General features: G+C 45.2%; 1 protein-coding gene across 8 annotated transcripts in view; it reads left to right on the forward strand.

The window, feature by feature from the left end:
* RFX2 (regulatory factor X2) overlaps nt 1–18,603 on the forward strand; it is a 64,002-nt gene that overhangs the window by 38,071 nt on the left and 7,328 nt on the right. For 5 of the 8 annotated variants that reach the window (XM_032711717.1, XM_032711719.1, XM_032711721.1 and 2 more), the window contains 8 exons: nt 855–1,119; nt 5,356–5,430; nt 11,745–11,926; nt 13,889–14,008; nt 14,994–15,109; nt 15,941–16,059; nt 16,391–16,503; nt 17,675–17,826. In XM_032711717.1, the coding sequence (XP_032567608.1) occupies nt 855–1,119; nt 5,356–5,430; nt 11,745–11,926; nt 13,889–14,008; nt 14,994–15,109; nt 15,941–16,059; nt 16,391–16,503; nt 17,675–17,826 (1,142 nt within the window). The remainder of the gene's footprint in view (nt 1–854; nt 1,120–5,355; nt 5,431–11,744; nt 11,927–13,888; nt 14,009–14,993; nt 15,110–15,940; nt 16,060–16,390; nt 16,504–17,674; nt 17,827–18,603) is intronic. The other 3 variants (XM_032711724.1, XM_032711725.1, XM_032711723.1) reach the window with 3 other exon arrangements.

The following is an 18,603-nucleotide window of genomic DNA, read 5'->3' on the forward strand; positions in this document are numbered from 1 at the left end:
GACTGGGTTGGAAGGGACCTTAAGGTTCAGTTCATTCCACCTCCTGCCATGGGCAGGGACACCTTCCGCTATCCCAGGTTGCTCCAAGCCCCATCCAGCCCGGCCTTGGACACTTGCAGAGATGGGGCAGCCACAGTTTCTCTGGGCAACCTGTGCCAGGGCCTCCCCACCCCTCTAGTTTCCTCCTCCTCCTGTCTTCTGTGCCCCATTTTGGGCCTCCTGCCCCCTGGGATGCTCTTGGCCTTCCTCACCCCAGTTCTCTACAAGAGCTGCTGAGCTCCGCGCTCTACCCTCACCATGGCTCCAGGGCTGATCAACATTGTCAGGACTGACTTTCATAGAATCGTGGAATAACCTATGTTGGAAGGGACCCCCAAGGACCATCCAGTCCAACTCCTGGCCCTGCACAGGGCACCCCAACACCCTGTTCCTCGGGGTGTTGTCCAAATGCTCCTGGAGCTCTGGCAGCCTTGGGGCCGTGCCCACTGCCCTGGGGAGCCTGGTCAGTGCCCCAGCACACTCTGGGGGAAGAACCTTTCCCTGAGATCCATCCCAACCCCCCTGGCACAGCTCCAGCCGTTCCCTGGGTCCTGTCCCTGGTCTGAGAGAGTGAAGATCAGAGCTGCCCCTTGGGAGGAAGCTGCAGACCTTGAGGAGTCTCCCCCAGCCAAGTACCCTCAGCCGCTTCTCAGCCCCTTCCCCTCCAGACCCTTTCACAGCACAAGATCCCATTTCACTGCAGCAAATCCCACTGACAAGAGTCGAGGCTTTTTCCCAGAGGTGCTCCAGCTTCCAGAAACTATTACCTGTGGAATTCCATCTCTCCATGCCCTAACCCTTGTGTTCCTTGACAGACGAGCCGCCTACTCCTACAACACCGAGGCTCAGATTTACGCCCCCAGCAGCGCCGCGTCCTATTTCGAAGCGCAGGGAGGAGGAGCTCAGGTGACTACAGCGGCATCCTCTCCTCCTGCCATTCCCTCTCACAACATGGTGGGCATCACCATGGACATTGGGGGAAGTCAGATCCTCTCCGGCTCGGGAGCCTATCTCATTCATGGGGGGCTGGAGAACTCTAGACATTCCCTGTCACACACCTCACGCTCCTCTCCAGCAACGGTATGTAGCCCTGCAGGTGTTGCAGCTCGGGGGCCAGGAATTGTTCCAAGGGAACTGAAATCCTTCAGAAAATAAAAATTCCTGTCATTATCAATGTCTATAACATGCCATAAGTGCAAGAGAGAGAATAGACACTGGCATACTATAATTTTCCAGTTGGAGTTTGGAATGTCCCTCTTGCTAAGCAGGAACTTGTCAAACTTCCCAATCACTGAAAATATGCAGCATAAGAGAAAATCCTCTGTGATCTTGCTTTTTTTTTTTTCCCCCACAAGCAAAATATTTTGGCTTCCCAATTCAACACATTTGTCTCTATGTTTTCTACCAAATCTAACATCTGAACATGGGGCTTGGTTTACCCAAAATAATGAAATGTATTTTTAATTATGAAGATACCTGGAAAATCCTTCATTAACTCAGTGGATAATTAGCACATAAATTTTGTCAAGCTGATCATGCCAAGTGCAAAGTGATCAAAAAGTCTTTGTATATATATCTTCTACACCATTGTGTATTCTCTCCCTGCCATATGTTACAGAAAATGTACTTTAGGGGTAATACTGATCAAACAGAAGTGTTTTAAAGCTCCCCTTTTTTAAAAATCCTGTCTCTCCAGCTGTCAGTGAAGTGCCAGAGTGCTGGAAGCACAGCTGTATAGCTGTGTAGGAGTGGGGGGTTGTAGATATTCACCCAAAACAGCCTTTCTGCAGTTAGAGGCTCCCAGGGCTTTGATTTGGGAATCTCCCAAAGCACCTGCCAGGAGTGGTGGAAGCTCATTTTGTGGGACATTCCTCACCTTCCTCTCTAGACTTATGTTCGTATGTTTGCATATAAATGTAAACGTAGGTGTAATGCAGTGTGTGGGCCAGAACATAAAATGTGTGAGCAGCACCACCCAGGGGAAAAAAACCCAGGAGCTGTTTGCTACTGAGGGCTCTGGAAAATCTGGCCTATTAAGTTGTACTTTCATTTCCCACAGAGTTTTAGGATATAAACTCCATGTTTTTTGAATCACTGTGCCTTGAAAGGTCCTCTTGATCCTGGAGTAAATGTGCTCTGCCTTAGGTAGAAATAGGGGAAAAGTCCTTAGTTTGGTTGGAAGAGAAAATTACGGATGCCAGGTTAGCTGGGGTTCAGTTCTTGGATGAGAATTGTGTGAAGGTGTGTATTTTAACTGTTCATAGTTAAAAATTAGCATTGAACCATTTGATTTTTGCTCAAGTATGTTATTTGGAAGGAAGTGGCTGCTGATCTTGTCACCTGTGTGGGACTGCGTCTTGCAAAGCTGCACAACATCACCCTTGGGTTTTGGGGTTCTTGTTGTTTGGGTTTTTTTTTCTTTTCCATGGTGATGGGCACGGTGTAAAAAGCCCAAGTAGAAAATGTATCAACAGATTTTTTGTGCAGTCACATGAGGTAAGGCTGTTCAGTAAAAAACATGAAATATTACGAAGTGACTTTTATGGAAAGTCACTTTATCTGAGATAAATTCCCTCTGTTTCATGTAGGGATGAACTTTCTGAAGGTGTTTTAACACCAAATGTCTGTGGAGGGGCTGAAGAAGGTGGAACAGTGCCTGGCAGACAGTCCAGGGATGTGTCTGTGTGTGGCTTTCAGTTCTTCCAGCACAGTCTAGGGCTGGAGCGGGATAGAGCAGAACCACGATAACTGCTTGGAATTCCACATAATCATGGAATCATTGGGTTTGGGTTGGAAGGGACCTTAAAGATCATCCAGTTCCACTCCCTGCCATGAGCAGGGACACCTTCCACTAGCCCAGGTTGCTCCAAGCCTTGTCCAACCTGGCCTTGGACACTCCCAGGGATGGGGCAGCTTCTCCAGATACCTCTAATAAATGTGGGTGGCTTAAGGAGAGCAGGGACTGAATGAAATCAATGGGCAGGAACATTATTTTTCATTGCAATGTCCTGCCTAAACAGGGAATGGGAAAGGCTGGTGTTAAAGAGACCTGGCAAAATGTGGTGGGGTAGGATTAGAAGCGTTGTGGAGAGAAAGGAAAGTAGAGCTCCTGCAGATGGTCTTTGCATGTGGCCTTGGGGTGCAGTGCAGAGGGGATGGATGTCACAATGGTCAGTGGAGGAAGGGCTGGGCAACATGGCAGGCAGCAGCCAGGAATGAGGAAAGAGAGGGATTACAGTTGGGTGGAGAATGGGATGTTGAGGGCTTGGGGCAGAGCTGGCACCAAGACCTCAAAAGCCAGGTCTTTCCAGAGGAGACAAGATATTTCCAGAAGAGACCGGGAACAAGGGAGTGCTTCAGAATTATCAATGGCCTAAGAGCTACCTCAGGAGGTTGAGGGATGTTTTGGTAAAGATTGTATGTACACTAAAAAAAAAATCTTCAAATATTTAAAGAAAGCTGTCTTCCATATCTGCTGGAATAATGATGTTCTGCTCCATCTGAACAGCACATGGAACAGCCCTGTTCAGTGTCTGTGCCAACACAGCACTATTAATCTTCACCTAAATTAGTCTGTAGCAAGACAGGAAATCCTTGAGACGTCCCATAAGTGGGTCCTCAGAGCTCCTCACCTTCCTGCAGGGCTGTTTAAGAGCATTTAGAGTTTTCCCTGTAATATTTTTTTCTGCAAATGCAAAGTGTCCGTTTGTATGGGACACTCACCAAAAAGGAGCAGGCAGTGTTTTTGTGCTTGTATAACAGGGGTTGCTCAACCAGCTCAAGGAGAGGAAGGAAACGGGGTCTCCCTCTAGCACTGACTCATTTCCTGAAGGCCGTGTCAGCAATCAGGCCTTGGTTCCTCCTGGCACACCAGTGTGTGAGAGTGTTCTCAATGAAAAAGCTGGGCTTAGACTGACCCTGTGTTGAATTGGCTGATAACATCTTGAGAAGTGCCACTGTGGAGGCACTTTGGCGTGGAAATCGAGGGACCTGTGCTTGGACAGTGTCATGTTCAGACCTGGATATGGCACAGAGCTTGACTTTGGTTCTTGGATGTTACTTAAGAAGTTGGATCTGATTTGTTCTGCTCTCCCACCTTTCTGGCAAAGCTTGAGTTTGTAAATGTCTGGTTTATCTCAGCCTTTATCTTCCCCATGCAATGAGTCAGTGCAGACTGTGAATGTGGGAAGGAGGCCATGGACAGACCATCTGCATGTGCATGTGCCCACAGAGGAGATGTGTGTTAAATGAGGAGAGATGCTAGAGATAGTTCTTCTGGCTGATATGTGCTACCTTGTCCTGCCTGCGCTAACAGGTCATGGATAACAGGGGTTTGAGAACATCCACTGGAAAGAAACAGGAGGTTCTACTCCTGGCAGTCCCTTAATGTGGGTTTCTTTGAAGGTTTGAGGGGGTTATTTTATTTCCTCACTTGCCAAAAGCCTCAAGAGGAGCACTGGGGCTCTGGGATCAGCAGCTGCCTCTAAGGAGTTTGCCAGAGTTTGTCAAGGGAGTACCAGGAGCAGAAAGGAGAAGACAAGACTAGAAGGGTCCAGGAGAGGGTTGGGGCACAAGGCAGCAGCCACAGCTGGGATAAAGGTAGAATGGGAGCCACACAGAGGGAACAAGGAGGCTCTTGAGGGGCCAGAAGGCCTTACCTTGGCTCCTCTGAGTTCAGTAGCATCAAGATGTGCCATCCTGTCTTCTGGGGAAGAGCACATTTAATCAAAACCCAGCTTCTTCCTGCAGAGTCCCTTTGCAGTTCTCCTCAGTGTCAGAGGGCCCTTATCCATTCCAGCTCATGCCCTCTCTCTGTCAGCCCTCTTTGCACCCGTTTTATTGAGGGTTTTTTTTAGTTTTTGACAAAATATTAAGAGGTTAATAACCAAACTAATTCCTGTCAGTTCTCCTTAAGAGGCAAAACTCTGCAGCAAGTCTTTGTCCTAGTGCAGTGGATCTGTGTGGTGATAGTTTGGTCTCAGCAGGAAGGGGAAAGGAGAAGGAAAATTTCTTTTTTTAGAAATGGACAATGCTTTTAGTGGAAGATAAACTCCCCTGGTCTTGCTCTGTCACCCCCGTGGTGGTTCTTGCTGTGCGTCCATTTGCATGTCCCAGTAACGCCTCTGCAGCTTCATCCACACGGACTATGCTCATCTGTTTGCCTCTTTTTCACAAGCTTGTTGATATAAAGCATTAATCATTCAAATATTAATAAAGACGTAATAATCCTGGCTGTTGCTAACTGTCTGATTTCCTTTCTTTTTCTTTTTTTTTCCTTTTTTTTTTTTTTTGTTTTCCTGTGCACATTTTCTTTAGCTTGAAATGGCGATTGAAAACCTACAAAAAAGTGAAGGGATTACATCACACAAAAGCAGTTTGCTCAACAGCCATGTAAGTTATGATCAGAATTTACAACCTTTTCCCTGCTTTGGTAGGAGAATTATTTGTAGCCCTTTGGTGTATTCAACAGCACAAGTCCCCCAAAGCAGCCTGTAATTGAGCTGTACTGCCCAAAACAGCCCATTCCCAAGGAAAAAGAGTCTGCAAAAAGTGCCCTGGTGATAATGTTTGTTGCTGAGATGCTCTGGAGTCTGTTAACTGCCTCTGACTTTATTTATTTCGTCTACCTTGCAATGGAAATTGCTCGCAATTAGATAAACACATTTGAGGAAGTTCATTCACTGAAACTGAAAAATGGCTGGAAAATCACTTGTAAATCTGCAGTGATGACTCGATGTGAATGGTGACAGATACCAAATATCCCTCAGACAGCAGAAACCAAAAGCCTGCTCCTGTGAATGCCTTTATTCCCTCTCTCTGTGCCTCAGGAAGCCCATTCCTGTTACAATGCTGTGCTAAATCCATGTGCTTGCCCTCCCTCTCTGCACTGTGCCAACAATTTCCCTGCTTTGTGTGGAATTTGCACTGTTCTCCTGGACCTTTGTATCCTGGTTTGTGGCTCCCATGCAGTAACACTGAGCAGTGAGCACATACCTGGGTGAAATTTGAAGGGTTTAGTTCAAGTCACGTTGAAGTCGTTGGACTTGCCTGGACTTTGCTGTGTTTGGATTAAGCTCAAGCATGTCCTGCACTGATAAATCACAGTGCACAGTGGTGCTTCTTTATTCTAACAGATTTCCTTTGGCTTTGTATTTGGGGTCAGATTTGTTGTCATTCTTAGGTCCTGAAAAAAAACCCCAACTTTGGCTTCTTCATTGCGGAGAAATAGCCTGAGAAAACAAAAGGAATATTAAACCAGTCTGATTCTCCTAAGCTGATGTCAAACTCCAGGCCAGGGCTCCTGGGTGAGCTCAATCCTTATTTCAGCTGGTGGACACTGAAGGTTTCTGGTGGTCATTGGGGAAAAACAAACCTGCAGGGTCAGGCTGGTGGTTCCCGTTCTGAGCATCCCTGTGCATCCCTCCCATCCCATGCTCGCCTGCCCATGCCAAGAGTGCTGTGCAGGTTCATCCAAGGATCATGTTCTGCAGGATTTTTCTTGTTTCTCCCAGTACAGAGCAGGATGGGTGGGTCATGGTGTGGTGTTGAAGGAGGTTTGAAAAAATCCAGGAAAAGGGCAGAGGAAAGAAAGCAAAGATCTCACCTGACCACAGGCTGCACAGGATGGAGTTGGAGCCCGATCCAGCCTCTGATCAGACCTTCCCCACCCTTGTCTTGCAGAGTAGAAGTACAGAACTCAATGTCCCTCTTCTGAGGGCACAATTCATGCTTTGGCATGAGGTTTAAGTGTTCTTAGAATCTTTAAAGCCAACAAACTGCTTCCTGAGCATGTGTGGACATATTCACTCTCCTCTTGTCCCCACTGACGGTGCTGCTCCAGGACAGACACCCCGGGCTGGGGTGGGGCATTCCCTCTGTCAGGGCACAGAGCCTGAGCTGAGGAAACTTGCTGTCTCATGGACCCCCAGTGTCCTCGCTCTGCCTTTCCAGAGCATGGAGTGATGTTTGTGGACACATGGGAACATAATAATATATTATAATAATACACAGTGTCTGTAGGAAATGCAGCACATTGAAGAACCAGACCAGGCAGACTTTGGTTCCAGAGAATTTTGGTGCCATTCAGGGGAGGTTCTTCCCCCAGAGTGTGGTTGGGCACTGACCAGGCTCCCCAGGGCAGTGGGCACAGCCCCAAGGCTGCCAGAGCTCCAGGAGAGTTGGATGATGGCACAGGGTGTGACTCTTGGGGGTGGGCCTGTGCAGGGCTGAGGGTTGGACTGGATGATCCTTGTGGGTCCCTTCCAACTTGGCATATTCTGTGATTCTGTGGTTGCCCAGGGAGGCTCTGCAGCCTCTGCCTGGGGAGGTTCTAAGAACTCATCTGAGGGACCTGAGCTCCCATGAAAGTGAGCCCTAATCTAAGTAGGAGGCTGGACTGGAATCACAGACTGGTTTGGGTTGGAAGGGACCTTAAAGCCCATCTCATTCCAACACCCTGCCATGGGCAGGGACACCTTTCACTAGACTAGGGTGCTCAGAGCTCCATCCAGCCTGGCCTTGGATGTTCCCAGGGATGGGGCAGCCATCACCTGGAGACTGGAGATCCCAGAGCTGTCTCCCAGTGCAGGGTGTGGGACATCCCAGTGAGCAGCAGCACCGAACCTCTCGGTGCATCTTCCCCAGCATGTGCTGTGGTACAAGGGATGTTTCAGTTCCCACTTCTTCCTGGTAAAAAAAGAAAACAGAACACCAGACAGAGGATTCCCCATCCCAAATTCCACGTGCCTGACACATGAGATTGTCAGGCTTGTGCAGGAGGACCAGAGTGAAGCAGCAGGTGACTGATTTGTCAAGGCTGAAAGCAAATTCCAGCTTGACCAAAGCAACAGGAAGTGGGGAGATGATGCTAATTGCACTTAATTGTGACTTAATTGCTTTGAGCCTTAAGGCTGCAGAGTTTTTCATTCTGTTCTGTCCCTCATTTTAAATTTGGCATTTTGCACATGTGTACATTCTTGGGATAATGGTTTATTTCCTGCCATCAGCAGATGTTTCATGCCAGAAATCTCTGTTTGTTTTTTTAAGACAGGACAATTAAAGGTATCTCAGTCAAGAGGTAATTTTTTACACAATGCCTTTTAACCAAAATCAAGGTGAAATGGAGCCACACTTGATAACTTAATTTGGCTTAAAAACCCTTCCAGAGGTTATTTAAGAGCACTTGAAATCTCAAGCATGGAAGGTGAAGCTCATGCTGATACTCAGAGACACGGGATGTTTCTGATGGAATCATGTCACTGTGTGACTGGAACTGAGTGACCCAGAGTCCCTAGGTCAGAGGATTATTTAATTGCCAGTTATGAACTTGCAGATGATGCAAAGAAATTGGAGAAAAATTGCTACAATTTTTATACATGAGTGCCTAAAGCTGGAGTAGTTGGATGCTGTAACCTACCTGAGGCCCTATGGCTCCTGGATATCTGTAGCACTTGTAGGATTAGGGGGACAATGTAGAATGAAATACCAAAAAACACAAAATAAACCCAAAAAACCCCCATTGTAATTCTTTCCTGGGGGTAAATGGCTCCATCCTAACTCTGAGCTGCACTGAACCTGGATTTAGAACCTGCTGCTCATAGTCTCAGCTAAAAACACCTGAAATATGAACCACAAATTGTTGTTCATTGGGTTTTTCTTGTATTTTCTAGAAATATCCATAAGAACCTCTCCAAACCTGGACCTTAAAAAAAAAGTGTGTTGATTTTCTCAGCCAACAACACATATGGTATCTTCCATCCTTAACAAGCCATCCTTGGATCAAACAAGGATGAGGTTTTTGCTCAAGATTTTAAAGGAAAACAAACAGAAGAAATAAAGTTAAAGTAGAAATGAAAATTAAATGTTCCCCTGCAGTGCCTGTAACAAACACAGCAGCATATGGCTGCAGAGAGATTTTATTGGAACCTGATCGTGGCATAAACAGAAATAAAACTGGAGAATACCTTATTGTCACACAAAATTCAGAAAATAAACAGAATAAGGGATACAAATGGAGAGAATCTTTAGTATTCTCATTTTAAGTGCTTGAATTTGTTGTTACTATGCAGGAAAAGCAAAAATCATGTTTGGAAAATTATTTCTCTTCTGACAGATTTCTGTTTCAAGCTCTTTTGTGCCTTTCACAATAGATTTCTAATTCAACAGTGGGAATTCATATTGTGAAACTCTGTAATGTTTAAAGGAATATAAAAAGACATTTGCAGGAAGAGAAAGCTGGAAGATGAAGGAAATCTTCTAGAAATATCAGGGATTAGAATAAAAATGCCCGGGGTTAATTTAAATCAGGGAGTTTTACTTATACATGAATTTTTCCATAGTAGTGCAACTTATATGTCTTTCAGGCTTAAGGTTTAGGCAATAAATTGCTGGTACACATTAAGTATCTGCCATAGGATAAATAAAATAAATGGTTTAAAAATTTCAAAGAACCTTAATAATTAATCTTTTAAATACAGGGGATGGGCCAAAATTAGCACAGATTTGGGCTACTTAAAACTGAGTTCCTGCTGATCTTTTATGCCAAAACCACTGGGCTCCACTTTTGTTAGAGAAAGCTGAGAGGGTGGAGGTGGCTCAGGACTACAGGAAGACTTTTGGGGCTTTCAGGGATGTCTCTTCTGCAGATGAGAGCACAAAGGATCATTAGGGATCATTAGCAAAGACCATCTCTTAGAACTCTGGAGTTTGGAGGTCAGAATGATCTTTGTGGAAGATCAAAGAGTGTCTCAGGTGATGAGGAAAGGTGGGAGGGTGACAAGTAGCTCTGTAAAAAGCAGGACAGAGGTGAAAATGGCCAAAGGTTTTTCTTCTTCCAGCTGTGGCAGCCCCTGCTCTGCTCCAAAGGCCACCAGAACTGGTGGATCCAGTCACTGGAACTTGTGGTTGGTTTGAATCAAACCCAGCTAATGAATCACAGAATTCCAGAATGGTTTGGGTTGGAAGGGACCTTAAAAATCACCTTGTTCCACCCCCTGCTGTGGGCAGGGACACCTTCCACTAGCCCAGGTTGCTCCAAGCTCCGTCCAACCTGGCCTTGGACACTTGCAGGGATGGGGCAGCCACAGCTTCTTTGGACAACCTGTGCCAGGGCCTCCCCACCCTCACAGGGAAGAATTTCTTTCCAATCTCCTATCTAACCCTGCCCTCTGGCAGTGGGAAGCCATTTCCCCTTGTCTTGCTCCTCCAGGCTGTTGTCAAAAGTTCCTCTCCAGCTCTCCTGGAGCCCCTTCAGACACTAGAGGGAGCTTTGAGGTCTCACTCAGCCTTCTCCAGGCTGAATGAAATAGTTTTTACTGCACAGCTTTGGATTCAGCTCATTCTGTGCAGCAGCAGTTTAAATTTGGATCTGTGAATGAGCCCCACAGCACACTCAGTCAAGGTGCTGAAAAGCCTTTGTGTGAGAGCAAAGTGGGATATGAAACACAGAAACTGAAAATAACTCACTGGAGTGAGGTGTCAGAGATGTCATCACACAGCTCAGGTTGTATTTTCACAGAGTTAATGATAGAAAACTCCAGTCTCGTGGTGAATTGGGACCCTGAAGTTTCATCAAGAGAAAAATGGGAGAAAAGAGATGAAAACTGGAGTAGGAGTGGAGAGGACTTGAGCGTGGGCCAACGTGTAATCCATGTGCCTGGTCAAATCCTACTGATTTCTAGATTAAGTCTGTGCTTAATTCTAAGATCTACTGGAACTGTTAGTTGTAAAGAGATGGTGTGGCTGATATTTTGGCATCCACAACCTGAGTGTGTTTTGCCACTGATCTGGTGGGAATGCAGCTGGTTCTGGGGGAGCTGTGCCTCCCACACAGGCAGGGATGGAGGTCTGGGCAGAGAGGGAAGCCTGGAAAATGTTAATCCCAAACATCCCTTGGGACAGTGAAAGGACTCTTACCAACACTGTAGATATTAGTCCATTTGTACATCTAGTTTATTCCCAAATTCCCTTAATATGACACTTATTTCATTGATTCTGAAGTCATTTAATCAATTAAAGAAGATTGGAGGCTTTGTCTTTTTGCATTTTCATTCCTGTGCTGACACAGTGAGCAAGACCTGCCCTTTCAGACTGTCTAGGCATAAATAATTTATATTAAATGCAAATTTTAATCAACAGAAATGTCAGAAGTTCAGATAGTAAATTCTGCAAACTAGATGGATCCCCTCAGATTTTTAAGGTTGCTTTGGCAACCGTTTATTTTATTTTTAAGGGAGCAGTGGCAGACATGCCAAGCTTCAAATTAATAAAGACTTTGCAGCAGATTTGATGACTCTAAAATTTATTTCTCTTAGGCAGTATCTTAAAATCTTTTTTCTTGGAAAATACGAGTTCTTACAGCTTTATTTTGGCTCTGCAGGAATTCAGCTGAACCCCAGGTGGACACTGAGTTGGCAGGAGGGGTGTGTTTAATGCAAGAAGTGACAGCACTTTTGTTTGGGTTGTCACCTTTGGACTGGGGGTTTTGCAACCATAAAAAATGATCAATTATAACTTATAAATTATTATAAGTTATGTAAATTAATTTGTATAAAATTAATTTGTATAAATTAACAACTCAGCATTAAGTTCTCCTGAACTCCTAAAGTCTGACGGGCTTTCTGGATGTTTGAGAGTAGGCTCTGCTTGACGCAGCCCGTTTCAGCCCTCTTTAGACTTCCATATTATCTGTTTTTCCATACATAAAGCTCCAGTGGTTGTTGGATAACTATGAGACAGCAGAAGGTGTCAGCCTTCCCAGGAGCTCCCTGTACAACCATTACCTGAGGCACTGCCAGGAGCACAAACTGGATCCAGTGAACGCTGCTTCCTTCGGGAAACTCATCCGCTCTGTGTTCATGGGGCTGAGGACCCGGCGCCTGGGAACCAGGTTGGTAGGAATCTACATCAAAATAAGAAAAAAAGCCTTCCTGCAACTTCTCTCAGGTGTTCTAAGAACCTACTGAGCATCATTTAGCAGGCACAGGTAATTTTGAGATCTACAGATACAACCGGCCATGATCGTGTGGGATAATAACCTTTATTTGAACTGAGGCTTCTTCTCATCCCTTTAGTATCTCATTTTCTGAGAGAACAGCTGGAGCTGTGCCAGGGGGGTTGGGATGGATCTCAGGGAAAGGTTCTTCCCCCAGAGGGTACTGGGGCACTCACCAGGCTCCCCAGGGCAGTGGACACGGCCCCAAGGCTACCAGAGCTCCAGGAGCCTTTGGACAACACTCTGAGGGACAGGGTGGGATTGTTGGGGTGTCTGTGCAGGGCCAGGAGTTGATCCTGGTGGGTCCCTTCCAGCTCAGCGTATTCTGTGATTCCGTATTGTCTGAAAAAGAGGAGGTAATTCACCCTCACAGTTGTTGCTGCCACCCAAATTCTGATTCAGTGAAGCCATTTCTCCCTTTGAGTCCAGTAAAGATCCTTTGTAACAGAATCTTTGATGCAGACAAGCTGTCGAAGTTGTAAATGGTTTATTTCTGAAATCCCCAAAGCATCAGGCTGAATCTTGTGAGAGGATTTTTTTCTTTTAAAACATCAAAGATCCGTGGGATGTTACAACAAAAGCATAGCATGGGAAATACACACACAGATGTGTCCTTCAAGGGAGCATCCAGAGCTTCTGCACAGCTGAGTGTGCATTTTATCCCAGCTTAGAATATAAAAAAATAGGTAATATACTAGAGAAAAAGTGGTTTCTCTGATTGTGTAAGATTTTATAATAAAAATTCAAGCTTAGATATTTGGGCTTCTAAAGGAGAACAAAACCAGATATGTCCAGGGCATTGCACAGCTGGAATGTGGAGGCAACAGTTGTAGGAAGAGCAGTTTGGATTTCTATAGATTGGGTCAAGTGCAAGAGCTATGAAATAATTTCCTTAGATGAGAGAAATTCTTTCATTCCATCAAGGATTAAAGAAAAAACAAGCAAGCAAAAAACCCACTTAAAATTGCAAATGAGCAGGTTGGGAAGGAGATAGTGAACTTAAATAAGTATGGAAAGAGCTGTCCACCATTATTTTCTAATTTATTATAATTTTAGATTATAAAGGCATCTTTTATTTAATTTACAGGCACTTAAAATCACTTAAGACAGGGCTGAACATGTAGTGTCTGTAAAACCCTTTTTTGCACTGACTGAACAATTGAACTGGCCCTTGAAAAGGGAAGATTCCCCCAACAAAAGAAGTTGGGACAAATAGTCCTCTCTTAAATTTCTCTAATTTCACTGGGATTGAAAAATTCCAGTTTGGTGGAAAAACTTCAACTGACATGTCTCTCTGATGTGATGGAATCACATTCTGCTAAGGAGCATCACAGCAGCAAAGGAGAAAGAATTTCAGCCCCCTGTGCTTGTAGAAACCTTCCAGTTTTTCCAAAACCTTCAAAAATGAGCAGCTCCAGGAACAAAACCACATCAAAGCCTGTTGCTGTGAAAGTTATGGCACCACAGAGACATTTTTCTTATCATAGTTTTCTGTCCAGTCAGGCTTGTTTTATCCAAGCTTAGATAAAGATGGAGGTTTGTTTTTATGGAAAAAACAAATCCTTAAACCCTAATCAAATAGCAGAGTGTCCCCTGTGGGCTCTCTGTCATTCTGTTTAATAACACTTTGTATTGTAACTTTTGCCTGCTCTTTCCCAGTTACCATGGAACAAACCTGACTGGGTTTAAACGTGGATGTCCCTGAGTTTGGCCACACGTGGGCTTAAATTTTCTAAGGGGTGATGGCATTTATTAGTTCATGACTTCAGCCACTGAAATTGCTGCCTGAAGCCGGGAATATTGTCAAAACAACCTAAATTGCAGGGCCACTTACAATGTCAATGTTGATGCTTCCAGGGGGAACTCCAAATATCACTATTATGGGATCCGCCTAAAGCCGGAGTCTCCGCTGAACCGTCTGCAGGAGGATGCCCAGTACATGGCCATGAGGCAGCAGCCCATCCACCAGAAGCAAAGGTAAGTGCTCCCAGGGCCTTCCCAAAGAGCTCAGCAGTCCAAATCCTGGGAATTGGCTTTGCTTGGGGCAAAGGGGGAGAGTGATGAGCTCGAGTGCAAACCCAAATGTTCCTTGGAGCAGTGGGAGGGTCCAAAACCAATTCCAGTAGATGCCCCATTCCTGGAAATATTCAAGGTGAGGTTGGATGGGGCTTTGAGCAACCTGGTCTAGTTGAAGATTTGCCGGCTCACTAGATGGCCTTTAAAGGACTACATGGCCTTTAAAGGCCTGTTCCAACCCAAACTATTCTGTAATTCCATGGAATGGCATTTAGCTCCCTAATCTGTTTGCCAGCACTGTAAGTGCCACCTTTCCCAGCGTGCCTGTAGCCAGACTGGTTCAGGATCTCAGCTATGGAGTTCTTGTGCCAAATCAGTGTAAAGGACTTGGGGGCTGTGCTGTGTTTGAGTGCAGTTTGGTTTTTGTTTGGGTTTGGGGGGGCAGGTTTTTGTGCAGAAGTGCAAGTTAAATAGTGCCATGGTTAGTCTTGTGTCTGAGCAATTTTAAAGATAAAATACAACATGCATAGGAATTTGGAATTGCCTTCTGGAAGCATGGACACCTCTGGTTGTTGCTGGAGTGAAAAAGGAGCAGAATTTATTTCTTCAGCTCCCAAACAGAAAGTAAATGCAAAAAAATGCAGAAAGTCAACTCCTAAAACAGAGCGTGCTCTGGAATCCACTCCATTCTGCTTCTCTTTTTTGTTTTTTGGTGTCACCTTGGGCAAACCTCTTAACCCCTGCAATTCTGTCTTGGGGAGGCTTTTCAAAAGGAGCTGCTCATTTTCCCCCTCCCCTTGAGTCAGAGATAGAGATGCTCAGCCCTTGACACATGTTGTCCTTGAGTGTCACCTGATGAATACACAGATCTGTACAGCTGTGTTGTAAATAACATGTACGTGTTTGCTGGTGCCTGCGTGAATCCTAAACCATGCTCTGAATTTAGGTACAGAGCAGCCCAGAAGATGGATGGGATGACAGAGAGTGGGTCCAGCAGCAACCCCCACACCACACCGGAGCAGTCAGTGGCTGCTCAGAGTCAACACCATCAGCAGTTCATAGGTGAGGACACTCCTTTAATGATTAATTATCCTAATCTAGGATTTTTTTCTTGTCCCGGAAAACCCAATTGTATCCTAATAAATCTACAGTATTATATATTTCATATATAGTATGTATTCTAATGAGCTTTTGCAATGTCACGCTTGCAAAGTTTATTTGCTGACTCCTGTCCCCCCAGAAGGGTTTTTTCCTTCAGCCAACAGGTCTTTTGGTTCCCTCTTAGTGTGTTTTTAATCCATCTGGTTTTATCCAAATTGCATGGAAGAGTGGAGGTTCTGCCAAGCCTTGCCAGAGGGAGAAAAGCAATTCTCTCCCTTGCAGAGGCTACGGTGCATATCCAACTGGAGATGATCCATGCAGACCTTCTCCTTGTGGGACAGACTCTCTGGCCCTGCTGGTCCTGGATCTACATGTCTCCATCGCCTCCAGCTGAGACAGCAAATCCCAGCCAGCTCTGTGAGCTCCTGACACCTCTGCTGCCCAATTATATTTCCCATTGTACTCTGAAAATACCAGAGAGATGGTTTTCAGGCTTCAGAGAAAAATCTAATGCAAGTGTGGCAGATGAGGACAATGTTCTCTTGTTTCTTTTATTACACACAGAAAGAAAGCATTTTCCTTTCCACACCGAATAAATGGGCTGCAATTGTTTGCTTTTTTTCCAGTATAACAGCGTAAATCAGGGAAAAAAATCGATTATCAGTCGTATTTTTTCTGTTTCATCCCAACTGGATCATGAAAAAGCCACCAGTGACAGCAGCACCTTCTACTCACCTGTATTCCAAGTGTGCCTAACCCTCAGCATCTTTCCCAATGTTTTTTTTTCCCTAGATGTGACCCATGTCTTTCCTGAGTTCCCAGCCCCTGATCTAGGGAATGTCCTCTTACAAGAAGGTTTCACCTTGAACGACGTGAAAACTCTGCAGATTCTTTACAGGCGACACTGTGAGGTGATTAGTTGGGATATTATTTGGTGATTATCTGATTTATTAATCAATGTGGGACATAATTCATGTGCTCACTCATATTCCACTCTTAGGAAAAGCTGGAATATATAGGGAATGCTTGATTTGTGAGGAATTACAACTCAGATATTGTGCTTTATGTTATTTTTTTCACCGTGTGACCTGTTTTATGTTACATTGATTATCAAAACAATGCCATTTCCTTTATTTTTCTTGTAAATTATTTACTGTAAATGGCAGCACATGAAGTGTGCACTGACACTGTGTTGACACGGGGCTGGCAGAGCTGCTAACGAGCTGTGTTCTTTGTTGTCAGGCGACTTTGGATGTTGTAATGAACCTCCAGTTTCATTACATCGAGAAGCTCTGGCAATCCTTCTGGAGTCCGAAGGCACCACCTAGTGATGGTCCCACTGCTCTGCCTTCCAGGTACTCCCTGGCCTTCCACTGGTTCTCAGTGATCCATTTCTTGGTGATTTTTTTTCTTTTAAAGATGAATGAAATGTTTTTCAGCTCCCTTAGGCTTTTTGAGTGCTTTGGAGAACTTGAAACTTTGGGCAATGCTCTCGGGCACAGGGTGAGATTGTTGGGGTGTCCTGTGCAGGAGCTGGACTCGATGATACTGATGGTCCCTTCCAACTCAGCATATTCTGTGATTCTATAGAAGTGTTTAATATAATGGAAACACAGAGTTCAGACCTCTGAGGAAAGTGTCTGCTCTGATTATAGAATTATGGAATCATTAAGGTTGGAAAAGCCCTCTAAAATCATCAAATCCAACCATCAACCCAGCACTGCCATAGTCAGCACTAACCATGTCCCCAAGTGCCACATCCATATGCCTTTGATGATGACTCCACCGCTGCCCTGGGCAGCCTGTTCCAAAGCCTAAGCACCCTTTCAGTGAAGAAATTTTCCCAATATCCAATCTAAACCTCCCCTGGGGCAACTTGAGGCCATTTCTGTCACAAGTCTGTACAAGTCTGTACTCTTCATTTTTACTGAGGATATAAGGATTTCCCATATGGATGTTTTCTATTCAGAAGAAAAATGGCAAAATATGTTCTCATCCAACCACCAAGTCTTCTTCCTCCTGAAAATATTCAGCATTTGAAGGTGTTAAACACCTTGAAAATGTTTGTAGTGTCTCTCAATATCAGGTAATCTGTGCCTACATTGGCTGCAAACTTTTTGTTCCCAGTGATACAGCTCAGCAGGTTTAGAGCAGAGGGGAAAGGTGGGAAGGTTTTGGAAATATCTGGGACTGTAAGAAGAACTAGCTGAGCCCTTTCTTGCTGAAATGCCTGTGCTGAAGCACAGTCCCCACGTCCACGTGGACAGGAGTGTGTGAAAGGCAATGAGGCAAAAGAGGGAAGAGGTGAAGGCAGGAGATGTGGATTTGCGGAAAGACTGCCCAGAGCTGTGGCCCCATGGATGGAGAGGTGCTTGCAGAGACAAGACCTGTACAAACAATCAGACATTTCCTTTTGAAAGATACCTGAAGGCTTTTTTGTGCTGCAAATTGGGGTTAGTAATAAAGAAGGGTGAATGCACTGAGTGCAAAGCTGCTACTCACCCAGTGTCCCTCCTCCTCCTGCAGTGAAGAAGAACCCGAAGGGACCCTCCCAAAAGACAAGTTGATCACTCTGTGCAAATATGAGCCCATCCTGAAGTGGATGAGGAGCTGTGACCACATCCTGTACCAGGCCCTGGTGGAGATCCTCATCCCTGACGTGCTCCGACCGGTGCCCAGTGAGTACCCACAGCCCCATCCCAGAGCATGACTGGTACCAGAGAACTGGGTCTGACAAACATGGAATCATGGAATGTTTGGGTTGGAAGGGACCTTAAAGCTCATTTCATTCCACCCCTGCCATGGGCAGGGACACCTTCCACTAGCCCAGGTTGCTCCAAGCCCTGTCCAACCTGGTCTTGGACACTTCCAGGGATGGGAGATGACTCACTTCCCACAAAGATTTCCCTTGTAAAAACTGATGTAGAGGTGTTTGTTTTGGCTAAATGTTATGGCAACAGCAATATTCCTCCTGCAGCTTTGCTCTGTCATGGTATTTTGTGGCCCCTGGGAATTCCCATGCCTTTTAAATTTGGTGTATTGCACATCACATCTGATTTTGGCCGGGAGTCAGGTAAAACAGCATGTTACACACACATGGAAGCACAGCCGATCCTTGGGAGTTGTTTCCTTGGAGATCACATCTTTTTTTACATGGAACCATCCTGGAAAATAGGGGTCAGCTTTTATTTGGGAGGTTAGTGATGGGATATTAAGGATTTTCTCTCTGATTTGGCTCCCCAGTGAGGTGCATTGTGTCAGTCTCCACAAAACCTCAGGTTAGGCCTAGACTGGGCCTAGTCCTGGAAAGTTGAACAGTACTGAAAAGCTGTGTCCCCCTCAGGGCTGTTGTCAGTCATATGCTGGGACACATAAGTGTCTTTGAAGAGCAGATTTCACCATTTGGAAAGTGCTCAGAAGGACCACAAATAAGAAAAGGATAAGAGAAAATAAAA

Source organism: Chiroxiphia lanceolata, chromosome 27 (assembly GCF_009829145.1).
Source record: "Chiroxiphia lanceolata isolate bChiLan1 chromosome 27, bChiLan1.pri, whole genome shotgun sequence".
NCBI lineage: Eukaryota > Metazoa > Chordata > Aves > Passeriformes > Pipridae > Chiroxiphia > Chiroxiphia lanceolata.